The 19,652-nt window shown below is 43.9% G+C and overlaps 2 protein-coding genes across 2 annotated transcripts in view; one reads left to right on the top strand and one right to left on the bottom strand.

The window, feature by feature from the left end:
• LOC308185958 (guanine nucleotide-binding protein G(q) subunit alpha) overlaps positions 1–14,403 on the bottom strand; it is a 131,999-nt gene extending 117,596 nt beyond the window's left edge. The window contains exon 1 of the mRNA XM_080574720.1: positions 14,226–14,403. Within this exon, the coding sequence (XP_080430846.1) occupies positions 14,226–14,361 (136 nt within the window). The 5' untranslated portion in view covers positions 14,362–14,403. The remainder of the gene's footprint in view (positions 1–14,225) is intronic.
• Positions 14,404–14,792: 389 nt separating this feature from the next.
• Positions 14,793–19,652, top strand: part of CEP78 (centrosomal protein 78) — a 58,934-nt gene continuing 54,074 nt past the window's right edge. Inside the window, exon 1 of the mRNA XM_080574717.1 lies at positions 14,793–14,937. The gene's annotated coding sequence lies outside the window, so the exon portion shown is untranslated. The remainder of the gene's footprint in view (positions 14,938–19,652) is intronic.

Here is a 19,652-nt window from a genome sequence, read left to right as displayed (position 1 = left end):
CAGCTTTCCAACTGCAGCTAAGTCCTGGCACATACAGTTCCTCCTTGATAAAAATAATCACCCAGCTCTTAAGGATATACCTGGTGCCTCTGCGGAAGATGCAGAATTCCTCATAACAGGCCTCTAAAGTCAGTCTGTCACAAGATGCAACCTCAAGCTGTTTTCATATTTCACTGACTTGCCGAGCAGCTGCTGCCAAGCATTCACTAAGTGCTGCCCATTACACAAAGGCACTGGCATATAGTCACACCGTGCTCATGAGGTAGGTGAGCCAAAAGCACTGTGCGTGCAGTAACACAGGAGAAGCCTGCAGGCACCCCCAGGTGCAGGTACAGACAGCTCGGACAGCTATTCCAGTCCACTGCACTATTTGAATGCAAGCAATACCCTGCAAGTAGATCAAGGGACTTTATTTAACACAGACAATGACACCGAAGTTGAACACATGCCTACAGCCATCAGTGAGTAGCCACTGATGACACTTCATTACTTGCTATGAAACAAATTAATCTGTACCTTGAAAATTATGACCACCTAAATATCCATACTTACTACCCTGACACCCAGTCTGAACATTCCTGTTCCGTACCAAAACAGAATAATCTACAGAAAAAATCCCAGACAGCTAAAGAATATATATGATAGAGTTTTGTTCTGGGGACTAGTCACTGGATTACTGTGGAAAATGGAGTTGTAAAATTTGGATAGCTTCCATTTTAAGAAAAGGTGGAAAATAAGAAAAGGTGAAAAAGAAATACATTGAAAAGGCATGCTGGCCAGAGAGGTTGGAATATCATAGCACCTTTAAAAGTGACAAATGGGAGAAGGAAAAAAAGGTACAAATTTAAAGCAGAAAATAAAAGTAACATTAAGTTAATCAACAGAGAAAAATTCAACAGTTGGTATAAAATAATCTAGATGCCTAGTTTAGAAACTTAATGAATTGCTAATATATGGATGCAAATTTGAACAGAATGCTATAACTGAAGCAAATATTTACGTAAGTGAAAGTCCAGTGATGAGCTTTCCTATACTTCAGAATTGGCTGGCTGCCAGTGATCTTTAGTATTTTGGGTTTAAATTCTAATAGAGAAAAACTGACGCAAAAGCTGGCACCATGGCAAGTGATTAAGTCACAGGTGATGTGACAGACATCTGTGTCCTCAAACACTTAACTTCAATGAAAAGGAAAGCAGGACCTCCCATGGCCATGTAGCTGATACTGAAGTTCTCAGGCAAACTACCTTGGCATTTCTCTAAGCATAGAAGTTACACTTTTCTAAAACAGAAAAGCACCATGAAGAAATACTTCTTAAGAAAAAGAACTTGCAGCAAAACTACAGTCAAGAGTAACTTTTACCGCATGTGATCATGACTTGATTCCATTTGGTGTGTAAACAAAAGAAGTCCAAAACCAGTAGCATAGGTATGTGACAGGCATGTTGTTTCATGACAGAACTAAAAGTAAAAACTGAATATAGATTTAACATGAGAACAGAGTAATTTCAGAACTTTTTTTGAATAGCTAGACAGCCTTGATTCCACAGAACAAGAAAAAAAAATCAAACCAATCTTGATAGGTGGGGAGGTAAAAATAGAACACTGTATAGGTACAAGATTTTAGGAAATTTCAAAAACTGCTAACAGAAAGATTAAATTAAGAAACCCTCAGGCTCCACATGAGACCCCACATTTTTAAATGACAAAGCACTTAGAACAGCACTGGTCCCTTGCTAAATTACTCACAGAACACTTAGTATGAACAGAGAAAAATCCATGCATCATTTGCAAATATCTGTTTTGTTTTTAGGAAAACAGATCACATTTATAATGACAGTGAAAGCATCTCTACTATAGCACCCACTGCAGATAAATAAGGCAGAGGATTTACTAATGTTAGAACACTGTTACTCAGCAGGTCCAGACATCCCTCAAAGAGAGTTTTAGAAGCGTCTAGGAAGCCACTTTACAATTCTTGAAATAAAGACAGAAAGGGGTGAGGAGAGAGTGAATAGTAGGAGCTATGTGGTTACAACAGCTCAAATAGTTTGGTGTACAAAGTCAGTGATTCTGAGGCACTAGGTATACGCTAAGCAAGTGATTTGGGATCATACAACAAATCACCACAGCATGTGTTAAATAAGAGTTTTTTAAACAGTAACTATTAAATTACATCAAAAAAGACAACTCTCTTACAAACAGGATCCCAGTGATATTACGATTAGTGTAAGAGATGTTTTTAAACCACAAAACGGAAAAAAAAAAAGAATTATTACTGACAATGCCTATATGTGACATAAGAACTGTGGAATTGTAAATCATGAAGAGGACATGATGCTAAGAATTAATTAGCATAACCTGTCAAACAGAAACAGGCAAAGACTGTGCATCTTGAATACTGTTAAATGTAAGGTTGTTAAACAGGGAATGAACCAACACTGAAAAGCCATTATTTTGGCTTTTGCAGAATATTTTACTTATTGCATATAGTCAGCTGAATATGGCTAGTTTAATGCTGTGGCTAAGATGGCTGTTGCATTCCTTGAATGCACCCTAACGGTGGCATCTCAATGAGCAAAAGAGAAATTCTAGTCCTCTACTTCTAAAAAAAAAAATATATATATATATATATACACAAATGTTTGATTCTTGTTCAATGTATTTCTGCAATGATGTTGAAGAGCTGGAAAGGAGTCAGAAGAGCTATGCAAATGACTGAAGCATTAGAAAATCCATCCCACAGTTTAAGCTAGGACCAAGCTATGAACAATCCAAAACTATGGACACCCAGACTGAGCTATGAACACTCTTTTTTCTTTGTTTAAATACCTTCTTTTTGTCCTTAAGGTTGTTAGTAAGTGTAATGTTCAAGAAAATGATTAATTTATACCATGACCTGTGTAGCTGTTTTATTTCTCATATTTTATTTAATGTCAGACAGTAAATTCCATAGTAAATAAACAAGTTAATGGACAGGCTACTAGCTTTTTGTGGAACAACACTGTTTTGGCTCAGAAAAAAAAAAATCTCCCTCCCTAAAAGCAAACAAAAATCACACAAGCAACCTTGAAAGCCATGAATCCAACACTACTATGTATACATATATATAACTAAATGCAAATTATAGTCTAGATTGGTAGGTTGAAATATTGTTTAACAAAACAAAAACAGAAGTCAACAAAAAACATCAGTCTTCCTTATAGCTCTAGTTCTAACCACTCCCCAGAGTTTTGGCTCTTTGCACACAAGAATCCTGCAAAGAGGTGGGAAGGTAATAGTGAATTTCATGTCACCATGCAGAAGGAGCTTCCTATCATGCAAACAAGACAAACAAAACACGCAAGCATTAAAGGTGATGAGCTGTTTCTCCAACTATGGCTTATTCCAGAAAACGTCATCATTCCTTGGAGATACAAACAACAAAAATGTAAAACAAAGACATTAAAAAACACCGTCATGGTGGGTTTTTCCCCCTCCTTTTTAGGCTGCTCTATTGTAAGAATGAGACCTACCAGCTCAACAAGTCACATATACAGTACTACTGCATAATTACCAAGGAAGAAAACAACTTATTTTGCCTCTTTAAACAATATAAGGTATGTATCTCCTCCTCTTTTACTGGTTTTATATTAATCGGAACACTCCACAGACAAAGGAATGCCATATAAAAATTTATATACTATGCTTTCCACAATGTTACATAAAATTGTTCACGAAGGAAGACTATAGATCAAAAGATTCAGCCCAGGTATTTTCCCTGAGAAAAGCTGCATTAACAAAACTAACACGGTAGTAAACCACAAGCCCAAGAATTCCTTTACCCAGGGAATGCTTGTATCAGAAGTTTCTTCACAAGAAACAACTTTAAAGCATACGTATTAACTTCTCTGTTAAGTGTCAGAGGTTTGCATTTGTCATTGGGAGTACAGCTACAATTAAGCTATTAGCAACGCCTGTACACAGTGTTTATCTGGCTTTGGTTCAAAGGCTAAAATCTTTAGAGATTACCATCTAGTTCTTAACCCTAACTAGATTTAATAATTAATAATAGCATATTTCACTGTTATACAGCCCAACACAGAACAAAATCCCACTGAATCAGAATTCATTATTATCATGTATTACAGATAAAAAGCAAGAATGATGGAATTAGGTAAATAAACCCCCAGAGAACAAAAATTACTCTGGACAAAGAATGTTTTTAGATTCCCATGAGTACAGATGGTATTACCAACCAATTTGAAGACAATCACAAGCCAAGCCATCTCAAAGTAAAATATCACTGATGCTAACATCAGAACTAAATCAAACATGCCTAACTGCAATTATACCTAAATTTCAATGAATCTTAGTCCTATTTCCAGAAAACACTCTATTTTACATTTTGATAAAAGCAAATTTACTCCTAAATTGTCCATTCTGTATTTCTATGAAATCAGCTGCTAGTGCAGGAGAAACAGTCATTTAAGTGACATCCATCTTTTCATGGATCAGAGTAAATGTTTATTATCTCCTTCAATTTATTTGCCATTTAATTGCTGAGATAAACAGATACCATAAGGAAACTGAACACAGCACAAAAATACTGGTGTTTCTTCTCAACATTCCAGTCTCACTACAGGGAAAAAAAAAGTTTAGATGCAATTTCAGAGGAAAAAAAAATAAGTATTTTTTCTATCCAGCAATCAAGTGCTGAAGAAATAAAATCTTTATTTTTAGGACACTAGTTATTACTAAAGCACTGTAAGTTACAAACCTGAGTGAGTTTGCCAGAGATGTCCCCCCATATTGGGGGGGGGGGGGGGGGGGAGATCATAAAACATTTTACACATCAAAAATGTTTCTCATGAGGGATTTACATGAAATCCTTTCAACATGATGTGCAGCACCTGTAATTCTCCCCCGTAAACTGACTGAAAAGTGACCCAGTTGGTGGATCGGGAGAATGGTAGTGAGATAAAGGCACTCTGATCTCTTTCTGGACTGCACCAGGTCAGCATTTATCAAGAAGTCAGATGGCTGCTCGGTGGCCTGCACACCAAGATGAGCTACTCGTGTCTTCCTCGTTCATGACGATCAGGTGCAAGCATCAGAGCTACTTCCAACAAAAAAACAGCAGCACTGGGACAGGACAGATTATTATGGGAAGACAACTGTCGGTCTGCCTGAAAATATTTTGAAGTCTCAGAATCTGACAACACATACACAAAACAGCAAGGAGCAAGAGAAAGTTTAACCATAGCTATTTAAAGACAACTGTAGAACTATTTGTTTTGCTTTTGGGGCTTTTTCAACAGCACCACAGAGTATCTCAGTTTCCAGGCTACCATTATTCCCTTTTTACACACACAATAAAAGATGTAGAAGTGGAAAAGTATTGTATGAATCTGTATTATTTCTCTCCTAAAAGATTAACTGAGTCAATTTTTTATTTTTATTTTTTTTGTTTTTGCAAGCACCTTTGAAAGGTTCTCACTATCAACTAAATGCTGGTTTCAACACCTTCTAGACAACATGCTCCACAAGGGGAAACATCAAATCAGACCTGGATGGTAACACAAGAACTTGTTAGAGATACCTGAACAACTTCTTTCATTTTCAGTATTTAATTTCCATTGCTATTACTGCTCTGGTCTTGTTAAGACACAAGCAGCACACTTCATCTCAGTAAACAGAGTATGAGAGAAAAATAAAATTCATATTCGATCCTCAGCTACCCAGCCTTTCCAGTTCCTAAAAAGCAAAAGGAATTATGATGTCTTTTCCAGCTTCTATGCATTTGAGTTTTGTTGGCCTTATAGGTTAGCAGTTGCTGCCACAGAAACCTTCTCTTTGACATTCTGTATGACTTCCATTTACCCAGAAACATGGGCTGGAATAGCCTTAGGCATTCTTTTCCAACATTCTCTAATACGAGCAAGGAAATTAACATCGACACTGAGGACCCAAGAGTTAAAAAAAAAAAAACAACAACAAAAAAAACCCTCTCCAGTGATGGGTTTGTAGAACAAGGAAAGAAAAGCAAGCCTCCTTAACTTATATAGATGTTCTCATTCTGTACGGGGACTCTTCCCGAAGATTATCTTGCTTCTTTTGAGCCTGCAGCTGGTAGAGCAATAAACTAGCTGAGCAGCAAGAAGCAGTACACCAGCAGCCAGTGGGGACATGCAATACAGCTCAGGTAGAGCAACAGACATACGCACAAGACTAAGCAGTAATGTACACCCCGTGCCAAGTGGAAAGTACGATATAGTCTAAAATGGTGAATTTCAAAACATATCTAAGATAAATTTTATTACATAGCACATTAGTTTCTAAATCTATAAGCAAGAAGGTGATTTTTATTTTTGGTTGATATCATGGCTGTATCATAACTACAACAGTTATTTCTAAGCTCTCAATCCTTGTTCACTGAAAGGACCTGTAACTGGTTGGGTTTCCATCATGTCCAACCACATCAAATGCCTACAGAATAGTTAACCTAAGCTCTTATTTTGGATTCACCTTGAAGTCAGTTAAGTACATCCAGAAAAAAAAACCAAAAAATTTCTGATGCACATTTGGTGACACTTACCAACATTGGAGCTCTATTTTCAGTTAACTTCAAAAGATTTAAGGATCTAACTCCTTTGATTTCTTTGTAGAAGATTTTAGAAGAAAGGTAAAGAAAATACATTTCAAATGATGACTGCCCTTTCCACAGATTTCCTCAAGGAAAAACAAGCCCTCCTTCAATGGATATTTGATAACTGGGGGTGAATCCTGAAGCATTTCAACAGGAACCCCCACCACATTTTCCCAGGTATAAAACAGAGGTCATAGATGATTGATGAAGATGGGACCTTGAGCAAGCATTTACCCTCCTTGTCGAGAAACCACACCAGGTCCAGCCCCAGGCACTAGACAAAACTGCCCAGCCCCATTCCTACCAGAAGCTTCTCCCACGTGCAGAGTGGGTCAACCTGGCTCGTGAGTAACACGGTTCTGAGACAAAGCGCTAACACACAGCTCTGCTGTGCAAAGGTAGCAGCAGTACCACCGCTCCTAGCTTTTCCACTTTACGGAATCACAAGGGGTTTCCACTTTTCAGAACCTTTCTGATGTCCTGCTGCTTTATTCAGGCTGTGCACGTATTACACATCGCCTCCCCTTTGGGGAAGGATAAGGTGAACCACCACTGTGGGACTTGTCTAAACCACGTCGTCCGTATCTGTAGTTTGTTGGATAAACCACTTGAACGGATTGATAAAGGCAGAATCTTGTTTGATAGGTTTCATTTTTGCCTCTGGCATAGCCACACGCCACACCACCTTCTCAAATGCAGAAAGAAGTCAACAACTGCACTCCTCTGCTGGCAACTGCATCTGTGCATGGGAGCTGTGATAAAACTCTGCAGCACTGACCCAGCTCTGAACACTGAACAGTCTGCAAATTAAACAGTTGGATTATTCCATGCAAATTGTCCTCTGAAAGCCCACAAAGGCCAAAATCTTTAGACAATCACCCTTCAGTTCAGTCTCTGTATCAATGTTACTTACAGGGGGAAAAGTGTGCTTTCAGAACACTGAAGATTTAATCTTTAATTTAGCTTGAAAAACATTTGGACTGTTCCTGGAACTCCCCCAGTAACTTCTGAACGTTTTAAACTGTGGTATCTCTTAGATTCGTGCCCTCCGGTATTAATGCATCCAATTTCCTTGTTTGGAGTTAACAGCACTTAAAGCCTGATGCATGCTTCCATCTGTGATGCTAAGAACACCAAATACATGTCTTCCTGGGTATTTCGGACGTTCAAGATCTTTCTCAGTTTTGTACCACTTTGCTGCTCTTGGCTCTTGCCAGTCGGACACCTTATAATCATAATTAAAGCAAATAAAAAGTGAATGCTGAAAGACTACCATAATTTTTATTCTTAACAGCTGTTCATACATGGCAGTATTTGAGTGTAAGAACAGATCTGTCTTGAGTGTTATGCCATTCAGCAGGGCAAGAAAAAATGCTCAGTGTTTATAGTACTCTGTTACTGCAACGAAGTTAATTACCATTAATCACATCTACTGCATAATGTTATTTCACACCTTCTTGGGATTAATTTTGCAGATTGTCATATTATTTCAAAAGAAATACTTTCCCTTATGAAATTGGCGCTGCCATTATACAACAACAAAAATAATCTGAAGTAGCTAAAAAGTAGTTTATTTAACATTGTATCACATGCCCAAATGTCTCTTCACAGGAGATTCTTTTGCTCAGCATACACTTTTCCCTTCTGCACTAATTTCATACTGTTTTTTAATGTGAGAGACAAATCTGGGGTCCTTTGGCTCTCTGACATATTAATTTAATTTTATTCATCAGAATTCTTTGATTATTGAGGCCCTAAACTAGGTTCCTATTGACATCAGTGGGTGTAGACTGCTTCTAATGAAGTAAAGCCAAAACAGCAACAAAATTAAATATATATTTTTTCTCCCAGCAAAGGTGAAATCACGGTATCACATTGAGACCAAAGTGATGACTTATGTTTTCCTCAAATGAAATGAGCTACATATGATGGAATTCAAAGTATTTTGCATCCAGAATGACATTGTATGTCATTATATGGCCCCTACAGGGTCGTATTAGGAAAATATTCTAAATAAGAGATACTTACCAATCTAGTTACAACACATGCCAGGATGTACATTAAGTATCTGTTCATTTCAACTTTTCTGGTTTAACACAGAGCATAGAAAGCAGTCAATCAAAACACACTACCCAGTATCAGCACTCGCTTGTTTCGTGCACACAAGAGAAACGTGTGCTATCACCTGATTTCCTTCTGCGATGCAGGGAGACTGCCTGCTTGTGCAGGCATTTCAGATTGTAACACGGAAAGGAGGCGAAGACAAACACAAAGCAGGAATGCAAACAAGACTCCAAAATTTTACAAAGGACTTGGTCACAGGTGCATGTCTGAAATTGATCTCAACTCATTGCCTAACCTATTCTTAACAACATTTAGCACTTCAGGTTATTAACTCCACAAGTGCAGCGTGTTGCTGATCGATAGCAAATATGTAAGTCTTTACTATCACTCCAATTTTGCAGTTAAAGAAACCGAGACAAACAGCTGCAAAACAGCCACACAACAGCCTACCAAAAATACGCAGGAGATGAATACAACTAGTTCCTTTTTGCAAACACAGTTAAGGGCTTTGCTACAGGAAAACATATTTTAACATACTCAAGGTGTACTTGAACCTCTCTGTTGAATGCTGCTCTTCTGAAGATAAAAGCACTGAAATGGACAGAGCAGAAAGCTCATTATAGGGTTTTAAAATACCACCTTACATTACACTGGTGTGTATGCACAGACCTCCCACCCACCAAGAATTTCACATGAATTTGGCTTTAAAACTGCTGTCTTGACAGTTATGGTCAGCAAGCCCAGAAATGCTCATAGACATTTCACGTCAATAACCACACACTGTATGTCTATTTATTATTTAATATTCACATTTCGGTTACGCTACTTGCTCTGCCTGGCTAGTCAAATTTGTACTTAGCAGAAATTTGTTTTTGTTTAGTAACTGCAACAAACTTACAGTTAAAAAAAAAAAAACAAGAACACGCCAATGTGTGGCCAGACCTCCAACATTTGGTCATATACATATAAACAGGAAATTCATTTATGTACAGCTTCACAGAATTCTCATTTTCACACATCCACATTCCAAACCACACATCTGAGCTGCAATACACCAGCAGAGATTTACTGCAACGCCTTCTGTAAAAAAACTGCCACCCTGCCCTGTCCCATTTCAAGAAACCACAGGCAGCAGCTCAGCTACAGGAAAAATAAGGAAGCTTGCTTGTTTCTCTAGCTGATGAAAAAGTTATATAAAACCAGTGTACTCCATTGTTGGCTTAATGGACTCACTTCCTCTTCAAGTGATTTAAAGAAAGTCTAAGCCCTTGCTAACTCACCGAGTTGTGCATGTGAATCTTTAATTCAGCTGGCAGAGGAAAACAAATGCATACATATCCTGCACGCTTACTGGATATGTTCACCCTATGTTCAAAAGCGTCTTTCCACATCAGCCTGGCTGTCGTTCACACTAACTCATATGGCTTATCCTCCACCTGTTTCCTCTGGTAACGCATAGAGAATAAATGGACGTGCATCTCAGGCACCCGTCTTTGCTGACACACCTGTCGTCTCACACGTAGGGAACGCACGCCTCTTAAAAAACGTGTTTTGCACGTGATGCTACCAGCAAATAGGGTGGAAAACAGTAAATACACTGTCAGGCCCTCCAACACCTCTTTTGGCCACGGTTTTCACAGACATATAGAGATACCTAGCCAACTCACATGATACTGCTAGGTTATTTTCTTACACACTCAAGGCATTTCCCACTGAGAAAACAGCACGTAATGTAAGTACATGCAGTGCACTGACAGAGAACGTCCAGGACTGAAGGTTTATGGCTACAAGCTATCATTCAGGACCAAGTGCTGCTTTCTGAGACCATGGAAAATTTCCATGGGTGACAGTCAAAATGCTATACAGAAAAATTAAAGCACATGTCTCTAAGTATTTGTTTAAGAATAAGTATGTGTTTTAAGCATATATGTACAAGCATGATGAATGCTCTACATTTTGCTTGGCTTACACCAACGTAAAACATTAAAACACCTCATTTCTTTCCAGCTATAAAAATAATGTAAGTGTTTTTACAGCTAACAGCAAACAATGGATGGATATTAACAACTTCAAGCTCTGGAGAACAATCATAGGGTTTTACAAAGTGTTCAGCAGTAATGAAATCCAGAAGAATTTGGAAAATACATGAGATTAAAACCAAATTCAGTGGAAGACTGAATTTGTTCCAAAGTGCCTAAATATTACAGCCAAGCTGTGCTAGCAGAACTACTAGGATGCCTTTGTAACACCCTTCAGTGTGTATTTTAAGTTCAGACTTGTTAGAATTACAATGGTAAAAAACAAAAAAACCCACAACCTTTTTTCCTGTTTTAATCTGTTCCAAAAATTAAGCAATGATGCACAACAAAGTACCTAAAAGTGGTATTTTAACGTTTAATCACAGGGGTTTATTTTTAAACTAATACTTAAAAATAATCTTAGCACGCAGTAAAAGTTTTCCAGAAATGACTTAGCATGACTTGAACTCCGATCCTATGAAAAGTAAAAAGATATCATTATTAATACACCAAAGGGCGTACCCAGTACAGCATGTGTGTGTCATTCGGTAACGGTAACTCGCACTGTTAGGAGGGAACTAATTCACTTTGCAAGGAAGCACTCTGTTTTCCACAGTGTAAAGGGGGGGGGGGGGAACGACGGACTTCTTATCCACTAATGTTATTTTTTTTTAATTATTATTATTATTATTTCCACACACACACGTGTGTATATGTCTGATTTTCAAACAAGAAAAAGTAGAAATCTATTGCAGATGTGCTTATGTGTGCCTTAAAACCCTTCACGTTAACAGGTTTTGCACAGACTTGCTGCAAGTGCAGAAGAGCATGCATGGTCAATTAACAAGGCTCAGCTTAGGCTGTACTAGTTCTCCCCTTTGGATCCAAAGGACATACCTCAGTCCCATTTTCAAAAGCCTTTAACCCACTTAAGCTTTTAAGTTCCACAACTCTTTAGGAAGTGGGACTGAGGAGGTGACACTTTGGGAGAAAAAAAAAAGTTTGCCTATGTTTATGTTTAACATAGCTAAGCAATGCTAGTACCTCGAGTCCTTTAAGTTTTGAAGGGAAGAGTCCTGTAATGGGACAGTGGGGATCTAGTCAATTTTTAAAAAATAAAAGATGACTTTAAGCAGTTTCCGATGTTTTTTGTGCTACCAGTCTCACTGTTTTTAATAAATACTTTTCTACTTCTACAATGCCTTTGTCTATCTCATAACAATACAAATAACCACACAAACAACATAACCTTAATAACCGAGCAACTGCAGATGCTGGGGAAGTAGAGAGAGTGACTAAAAAAAGTCCTGTCATACACCTAGAACAAACCACTAATAAGAAAAGTTTTCCTCAAAATTTGTTTATGAATTGAAACTCAAATCTCTACCCAATCCCACGACTTCAACAGTGGTTCACCGCTGTACTGCTTTTTACAAGATGAGATCATTACGTGTTAATCCAAACAGCTGCACAGACACACAGACTTTCGGTCAAACACAACAGAGGGTGACAAAGAGAAACACCAAAAATGAGCGCGCAGTAGTAATTTCTGTACTGGTTTCATTACCCAAATACAGCCGCGCTGTTTAGTATAAAGCAGAACATTCACCCCCTCCTGGTTTCTAGTGCCTCTTGCTCACATCTTCATCAGCACATTTCAACTCCTGGTTTACAGCAATACCTGTCAAAAGCTTTCACAAAGGCAACCTAGTGAGCTTTCTCCAGCACCTCCAAAGGGATGCCTTCTCGCCTATCCTCCCGCCAGGCCACCACCTTCCACGTGGCCCTTGGCAATGCCGTGGGGAAGCCCTAACCCTGAACCTGCCCTAACCCGAACACTCACCAGCGGGTGGATCTTGGAAAGCAATACCGGGTCTGCCTGCAGTACCGACTGCAGAAGTGCACCCCTGAACTCCTTCTCTGGGTAGTCTCTGTTGGTCCCCATCGATAGAATTCATACATTTTTGGAAGCTTGGGAGAAACCTCTACCTTCACCACGAGAAATATCAGGAAAATACAGAAACAATTCGGACTTGAGTAAACAAGTCAAAAACGCCAGCTGCCCCTCCTGAAGCAAATGTCTATCATTTGGTAATTATACTTCAGCATCCATGAAGTTAAACAAATGGAAACTATCTAACTTCTCTTTTATCTCCTCTGTGAATCCTGAAACAGTCACAACACGCACTTCCATCAAGCAAAATTAGGCCAAAATGAGACCAAATGTTATTACTGCAAGCGCTGCATCTGTCTCCACCACTTCTATTCCACACTCGTTAAGGATCCCAGCACCCTCCTCCACACACAGAGGAGAAGCTCTACCTCACAACGCATGGAATAACACACTCGTATGAAGCATCAGAATAAACTGACTTTTCCTTTCAACCCTCCTTACCTCACAGAGAAGGCAGGTTACTGCCCCAGCATAAACCACATACGTGACCCGTGACAGGAACCCTCAGCATCACATCCCGCGTCCTCTCGGCACGTCCCTGCTCATCCACACGCCAGACGCTGCTGCAGACATATTTCAAGGCCTGCGAGCCCTGGGCAGAAGCTGCATTGCCACCGGCGCTACACAGCAGCGTGGTGCACACTGGATATACGTATTTTAATTCTAAAGGTTTATTTTAACACGAGACAAATTTCTGTCAGATAAACATTGCCTCTGCATACTTGCGGCTCTAAAATAACGATCTCTGTTTTAATGAGGGAGAAGCGATACCACAGATTTTATTTCCTGACCGGTGGGTGGATTCCAGAGGTATTAAAGATCCTGTCATCCTCCTGCATACTTCGGGTTACTCTTCACCTCCCTGCGTGCACGTAGGGCTTTACGGTTTCTTTTTCCTTCCGCTTTTAAAAATCGGTCTACAATCTGAGCACAAGCCCCTTATCCCAGTTTACATCATTAAATAAAAATCACAATATATGAAAAAAAAAAACAAAACCGCCGAGCGAGCCAGCAACCCTTGGGAGGCTCGCAGAACAATGCAGACATGAACGCCCGTCACCATCCATCCGCACAGCGACTCCCCCCGCCAGTCCCCCCGTTAATCCCCGCTGCCACCGCGCTCCTACGCCCACCACGGCGCCCACCCCCGGGCTCCCCAGCCCTCCTTCCCCTCTCCATTTTGGAAGGCCGCTTCCCTCCCACACCGCTACCACCCGCGGCCGCCGCCGCTACGCGCCCGGCTGCGGCTCCCCGGCGATGCCCGGACGCGGGGGCACGGCCGGCGGCTCCCCGCCGAGGCCGAGGCCGAGCGCCCGGGGGGAGCCGAGCCGAGCCGAGCCGAGCCGAGCCGAAGCGGCCCCGCCGCCGCCCCGGCCCCAGCCCCGCCATGTAAGGCGCCGGCGGCGCCGGCCCGGGGGGAGCCCGGGGCGGCGGCGGCGATGCCCGCGGTGCTCCCCGGCGGCTCCCGGCCGTGCGTGCCGGCGGCGGCCCGCACCGCGCCGAGCCGAGCCGAGCCGAGCCGGGCCAGGCCAGGCCTGTCCGGGCGGCGGCAGCCGGCACTCACCCAGCAGCAGCAGCTTCAGCTCCCGGCGGGCGTCCCGCTTGTCCCGGCGCAGCTGCCGCTCGATCTCGTCGTTGATCCGCCGGGCTTCCTTGGCTTCCTCGCTCAGGCAGCACGCCATGATGGACTCCAGAGTCATTCTTCCTAGCCGGTTCAGACACAACCCCCACCCCCCTAAAAACGCACGCACTCACACTCGCACACACTCGCTCGCACGCGCACCCCGCCGCCGCCGCACCAGCCGCGGGGGACGCGGGCGCTCGGTGCCCGGGAGCCCCCGCCGGGCAGGCGCAGGGATCCGCCTCGGTGCCACACGCGGAGAGAGAGAGAGAGGCAGGGCCGGCGGCGGCACGGATCCCCGCTGCCTGCCTCCGACGCCCGCCGCTTCCAGCTCCTCCTCTCCGCGGAATCACGCACCGAACAACACGGACACATCCACCGCGCCGGCAGCGGCGCTCCCCGGCCGAGCCTCGCCGCTCGGCGCCGCCGCCCCTCGCCCCCCTTCCCCCGCGACCACCCCGCCCGCCCGCCGGAGCGCTACCGCCCGCCGAGCCCTGCCCCCCGCCGCCGCACACGCATGTCCCCGCCGCTCCCCTCGCTCGCCAGCCGCAGCCCGGCGAGGGGAAGCCTCACGGCGAGCGGAGCCTCCTGCCGGGGAGAGCCGCTGCTGGAGAGCTGCCGGCACGGCACGGCACGGCACGGCACGGCCCTGACAGTAAGGACGGGAGAGGGGGCGGGTGGACGGCAGCCGCCGGAGAGGAAGAGGCGGCGGGCAGGGGCTGCGCTCGCCCGGCTTTTCAATGGCTCGGCTCCGCGGGCGTGGTGAGGCGGGAATATGGCGGACCGCCGCTCCCGCGCTCCCCCCGCGACGGGGGCGAGCGGCAGGGGGGGAGCGGGGCAGGACGGGGCGGCCGCCCCCCGCCCCCGCGGCTGCTGGCGGCCGAGGGGGGGCGAAGGGGGAGGGAGGGCGGGGAGGGTCACGGTGTGCCGGGCCAAACGGCCGAATGCCGGTGTCCTGCGGGGACCCGCGAGCGCTTCCCGGCTCTGGGGTCGGTGACAGAACCCCCCCCCCCCCCTCCTCGTGTCACCTCCTGGAGGGGAGCCGGGACGGGTGTGGGGTGTGCTGTGCGGGGGGCACGGAGGGGTTTTCGAGACGGGCAGGGAGGGGAGAAGCCTCCTGCCCGCCGTCGGGGCCCCCCGCTTCCCTCGGGGTGAAGCCCCGGGGAGCTCGGAGGAGCCCGGAGGAGGAGGCAGGGGATGCCGGCGGCGTGCCCTTGGCAGCACCTGCTGTCACCTGCTCAGAGCCCGGCTTCCTTAAGTTCTCCCTTAAAAACTTTTCATCCAGGCAGAAGGTCCGAGGACACGGCGTAAGGCTGGCAGGGAATTAAAAAGGAGAGAGTAATAATCAGTCCGGTAATGCAGTCAATTAACTTGGAGAGCGCCACACATTTTTTCATTACTTTAGAAAATGAATGTCATCCACATAGATCCGTACCGTATTTTTACATGTAATATATAAAAACGGTCAGTACAACTTGTACAACTTATTTTTTGTAATTACGTTTCTTTATCCCTGTAAATCAATTCATGAATCGTAGGCAAAATTCTGTTATTCCGATCATTAATCGGAAATATTTCAGTAAAAGCATCATCTCTATTTTAAAATACATGTGTACGTAGGTATGTCTATCTATATATTTGTCTATCTGCCTTAGCTCACGGTCCTAGGTCAATGCATTAAATTCAATAAAGATATCTAAAAATTTAATTATAGATGGGACTTATGGAAAAATGTGAATAGGCAACCAAATGGGGAAAAAAGAAATTATTTGTGAAATTAATTCGGAATATACCACGATTTATTCCTAAAAAAGGATGAAGATGCATGCAGTACAGGTCACAACAGATACTCAGTGTATGTGCAGCAGCTTTGTGCCGAGAACGCTGGTACACAGAGTTCCGAGCCTGCAGCAAGCATGATCTGCCATCAGGTCTAAAGGAAGGATAAGAGCAGGTCAATGAATTCACGACCTGTGGGTGAGCAGATCAACCTCCTTTGCTGTTCCCCAGATGAAGGGCACAGTGGTCCTTAATGAAAACCACATACCTCGGAGATTATTGCAACATTCCCCAGTAGATGAAGTCCAGCACAACTTTCTTAACCAACTCTCTTATATGTTCAGTGTAGAAGGCATGAACACCGTGTGTACCTCAAACACAAAACTAACATTTAATTTTGCGTTTTTGACAAGACACCCCAGGGGCCATAAATGTAATCTGTATGTACTGCTCCCGTTGACATCGTTGGATTTAAAATCTCTGCTGAATAAATATCTTCGGATTTATAATGGCCGAACCATCTAGTTCTGAATCTGTCATCAGCAGATAGCCATTACACACAGTTTTACCCATTTGCTTTGTGACTTTGTGGGAGTCAGAAGAACCCCCATTATGGACAATTACATGATAATAAACCTATGAGGAAATTTCTTTCCAGTCCTCATCTCCATAATGGTTGGCTTCTGTTTTGAAACATGAAACATCCTTTATAAATATTTTATCCTAATAGGAATTATCAGTAAATGACAGATACCATTATTACCCATACAGATAACTATTATCCATAGATACTATCCATACTATCACCTAATCCTGCACAGAGACTTCCTGATAAACCTCTCCTGTAACATTAATAATTTCATATTCCTCTGTCCAAGCAGTCTCCAGTGCGCGGCTCATAGCAACCCGTTGCCTGTGAGACGTTTTAATGCTGCTTGCTGCCACAGGAAATTAAAAGTTAGAAGTGAGCCTGACAGGGGGAGCAGAGTGTGATATTAAACACGCTGCATCTTCAGTTTTCTTGCTCAGAAGCCAACAGAGATTGGGAAACCACCACTCCATTTTATCATCTATCATTCTTTGCACTCATCTATCCCAGTTTTGAATTGCTTCCTTCCAGATGCTTAAGGATATTCACTGTCACTCTTCACTGTTGCTTCTGCTTGAGATACATTTTCTGAGATGTTCCGAGAGATTCCAAACAGTGTCTGAACTTGGTGCTCCCATGACAGTACGCCAGCAGATCATGTAGAGCGACATCACGGGATTTTCGTAGTTAGTCAGCATCCCATCTTAAGCAACAGAGTATCTTGCAAGTGCTTTTTGATTGCCTTTGTGCATTAAGAAGACGTTTTCGCAGTGCCATGCACAAGTACATCTCACTCTTGTTTTTGAACACTTAGAGTTAATTTAGAGGCCACCGGTGTATCTGAGTATAGCAAATGACCCCTCCAGTATGCCTCACTGCTTTTTTGCTTGTTTGTTCTTTTAGAAGAGCAAACAAATTGTATCGGCTGGTTCTCTACAGTTAAATGGGTAACATCCAGTATTTGCAATTTCCATAGGCTGAAATAATCGGTTTGTTCTGGTATGTGTCGTTTTGACAAATCCCCTGAGTGTTTCCCAGCGTTTATTTATTTCAAATTAATAGGTGTCTGTCAGGGTCGTAAGGCTCAGGCAAAGTGACCGGAGTAGGGTTAAAAAACCCGGTATGGGCTGATTTAATTTATGCGAGGTGTTTTACGGGGCTTATTTCCGTTTACTTCGGATACCGAGAGCGCCTTATTTCTGCCGAAGCGCAGGAGTTGCCCACGACCCGACTCCTCTTGCGGCGCTGCCCGTGCCGGCGGGAGGCGCCCCCTGCCGCCAAGGCCGCCCAGGCTCCGGGCCGGGCCGGGCCGTGCCGGGCGCTGCCGCCCGCCCGCTTCCTGCCGCCGCTCGCTGCGAGGCGGAAGCGGCCGCCCGGCCCTTCCCTCCCGTCCCTCTAATCGAGGTCCCCGCCGGTGGCGGCCCCGGCCCGCCTTGCACGATGCCGGCGCCTCGCGGCCTCCCACAGAGCGCCCGCGGGGCCGAGGGACGCTCCCTGTGCAGTGACACCGGGCGTCCCCACGCCGATGCCCGTGCCGAGGGGCGCTCCGCTGAGCGAGGGGCTGCACCGCGCCGCCCCCGCCGCGGCTGCCTGCCGGCAGCGGCTGAGGAGGAGGGGAGGTGCCATGGCAACCGCGGGGACGGGGACAGGGGCCCACTGCGAGGCTCCGTGGGCGAGGTGGCCGCTGCACGCTGCGGGGGTGACGTGGCCGCCGTGGGCAGGCAGCCCAGGTGCTCGCTCTGCGGGCAGGTGGGGCAGAAGATGAAGAGGAGGGAGGCTTCTGCCTTCCACCGCCCTGCAGTTCCCTGCCCTGCTCTGCACCATGGCACCCTCGTCCTTCCCGCTGCCAGCTCTGGCCCTCACCGGCTGGTGTAGCTCCTTTAACCCAGCATGAAACAGTTCCCTTCACTCCTCACCCCGCCATGTTACTTTGCTCTTGGAGGCTTTTGGCGTTGGTTTCCCAAGGCTTCAGATGAAGCTATGATCCAGTGCAAAGGGAAATGGCTGTTCGGTCATTTGGTGGTCAGACCACTTTCTGTAGCAGTAAGCTGCTGGACCAGCTACCATCAGCCAGTGGTTCCCACATTTACACAGTTACACAGGTCTGGTGGAACAGGGCCATACATTACAGTGCTGAAAAAATAACAGTCGATACAGTCATATGACACAACATTGTAAGATGGGTAGCATATGGGCTGATAAACACTGCTGAAAGAGCTCTGTAAAGAGAGATGGTTTAGTATTAGCGTGTGGCACACATGAAGACTTCTACTGTTTATCGACTGGCTCCATCGAGAAATAGATGCCAGTTATGTATCCAGGCTATTGTATTTGTATTTTTGTGACTTGAGATTTGTTAACTGCATAGATTCTTCTCAGAAATGTTTCAGCAAAATTTTTGAAGTGTTACCTCAAGATACAGTCAGTGAGTGGGACACCATTCCTCCACTGCTGCCACTTAAACTAAAAATCTTTTAGTCTTTCATTGTGAAGTTTTATTCATATTTCCTTCGATTATTCATTTGCCACAGATGACCTCCATAGGTCCCTTCCAACCAAAACCATTCTATGATTCTGTGGAAGAATGTATCAACACAAGGTTGATTTTTTGTTTGTTTGTTTGTTTCCATCCAAAATATGTCACTAGAAGAAGTACAGATACCTATCAGATTGTCTACAATTCTATAATAGAAGACTAGTCCAAAATCAGAGCATGCTACAATACTTTTCACAATCTTATACCAAAGTTTAATACATAAAGTGAAAAATGATCATTTGCTGTGTATCATTTTTTAAGTTAATTCTAAGCAATGCCTTATCAAAAGGCAGGTATACAGTAAGTATGGGAGATATGGGTTTTCCAAAAATTATTTTTGTATTTCAGTGCAAGCACAGTGCTCCAGCTGGAAACAAGTATTTATTGCATATAATCAATTTTATGTAACTGTAAATACAAAGTGATCGCCACTACAACAACAGTGGAAGTCAAAATATTTCTATAT

Source organism: Anser brachyrhynchus (assembly GCF_964034855.1).
Source record: "Anser brachyrhynchus genome assembly, chromosome: Z".
NCBI lineage: Eukaryota > Metazoa > Chordata > Aves > Anseriformes > Anatidae > Anser > Anser brachyrhynchus.
The sequence above is the reverse complement of the archived record's forward strand: the minus strand, read 5'-3'. Positions and strand labels throughout refer to the sequence as shown.